Here is a 224-nt window from a genome sequence, read left to right on the forward strand (position 1 = left end):
CCCCCCCAAGTGACCCCCTCCTCACCTCTTCTCCGACTCGGACATGAGGAAGACCTTCTGCTCCACCCGCTCGTGGGGTTTGCCAGCAGAGCCGATGTAGACCACGGCTGGACGACGCAGGTAGCTGCGGGCCAGGCGCTCCACTGCTGGTGGCATGGTGGCCGTGAACATGACAGTCTGTGAGAGAACAGGACACTAAGCAATGTCACCTCTGTGGCAGGGAG

At 62.1% G+C, this 224-nt stretch overlaps 1 protein-coding gene across 1 annotated transcript in view; it reads right to left on the minus strand.

Moving 5' to 3' along the window:
* Nucleotides 1–21: 21 nt before the first annotated feature.
* DDX23 (DEAD-box helicase 23) overlaps nucleotides 22–224 on the minus strand; it is a gene marked incomplete at its 5' end in the record, with an annotated part of 826 nt that continues 623 nt past the window's right edge. Inside the window, one exon of the mRNA XM_010164755.1 lies at nucleotides 22–177. Within this exon, the coding sequence (XP_010163057.1) occupies nucleotides 22–177 (156 nt within the window). The remainder of the gene's footprint in view (nucleotides 178–224) is intronic.

Source organism: Antrostomus carolinensis, unplaced genomic scaffold (assembly GCF_000700745.2).
Source record: "Antrostomus carolinensis isolate BGI_N321 unplaced genomic scaffold, ASM70074v2 scaffold46523, whole genome shotgun sequence".
Classification (NCBI taxonomy): Eukaryota; Metazoa; Chordata; class Aves; order Caprimulgiformes; family Caprimulgidae; genus Antrostomus; species Antrostomus carolinensis.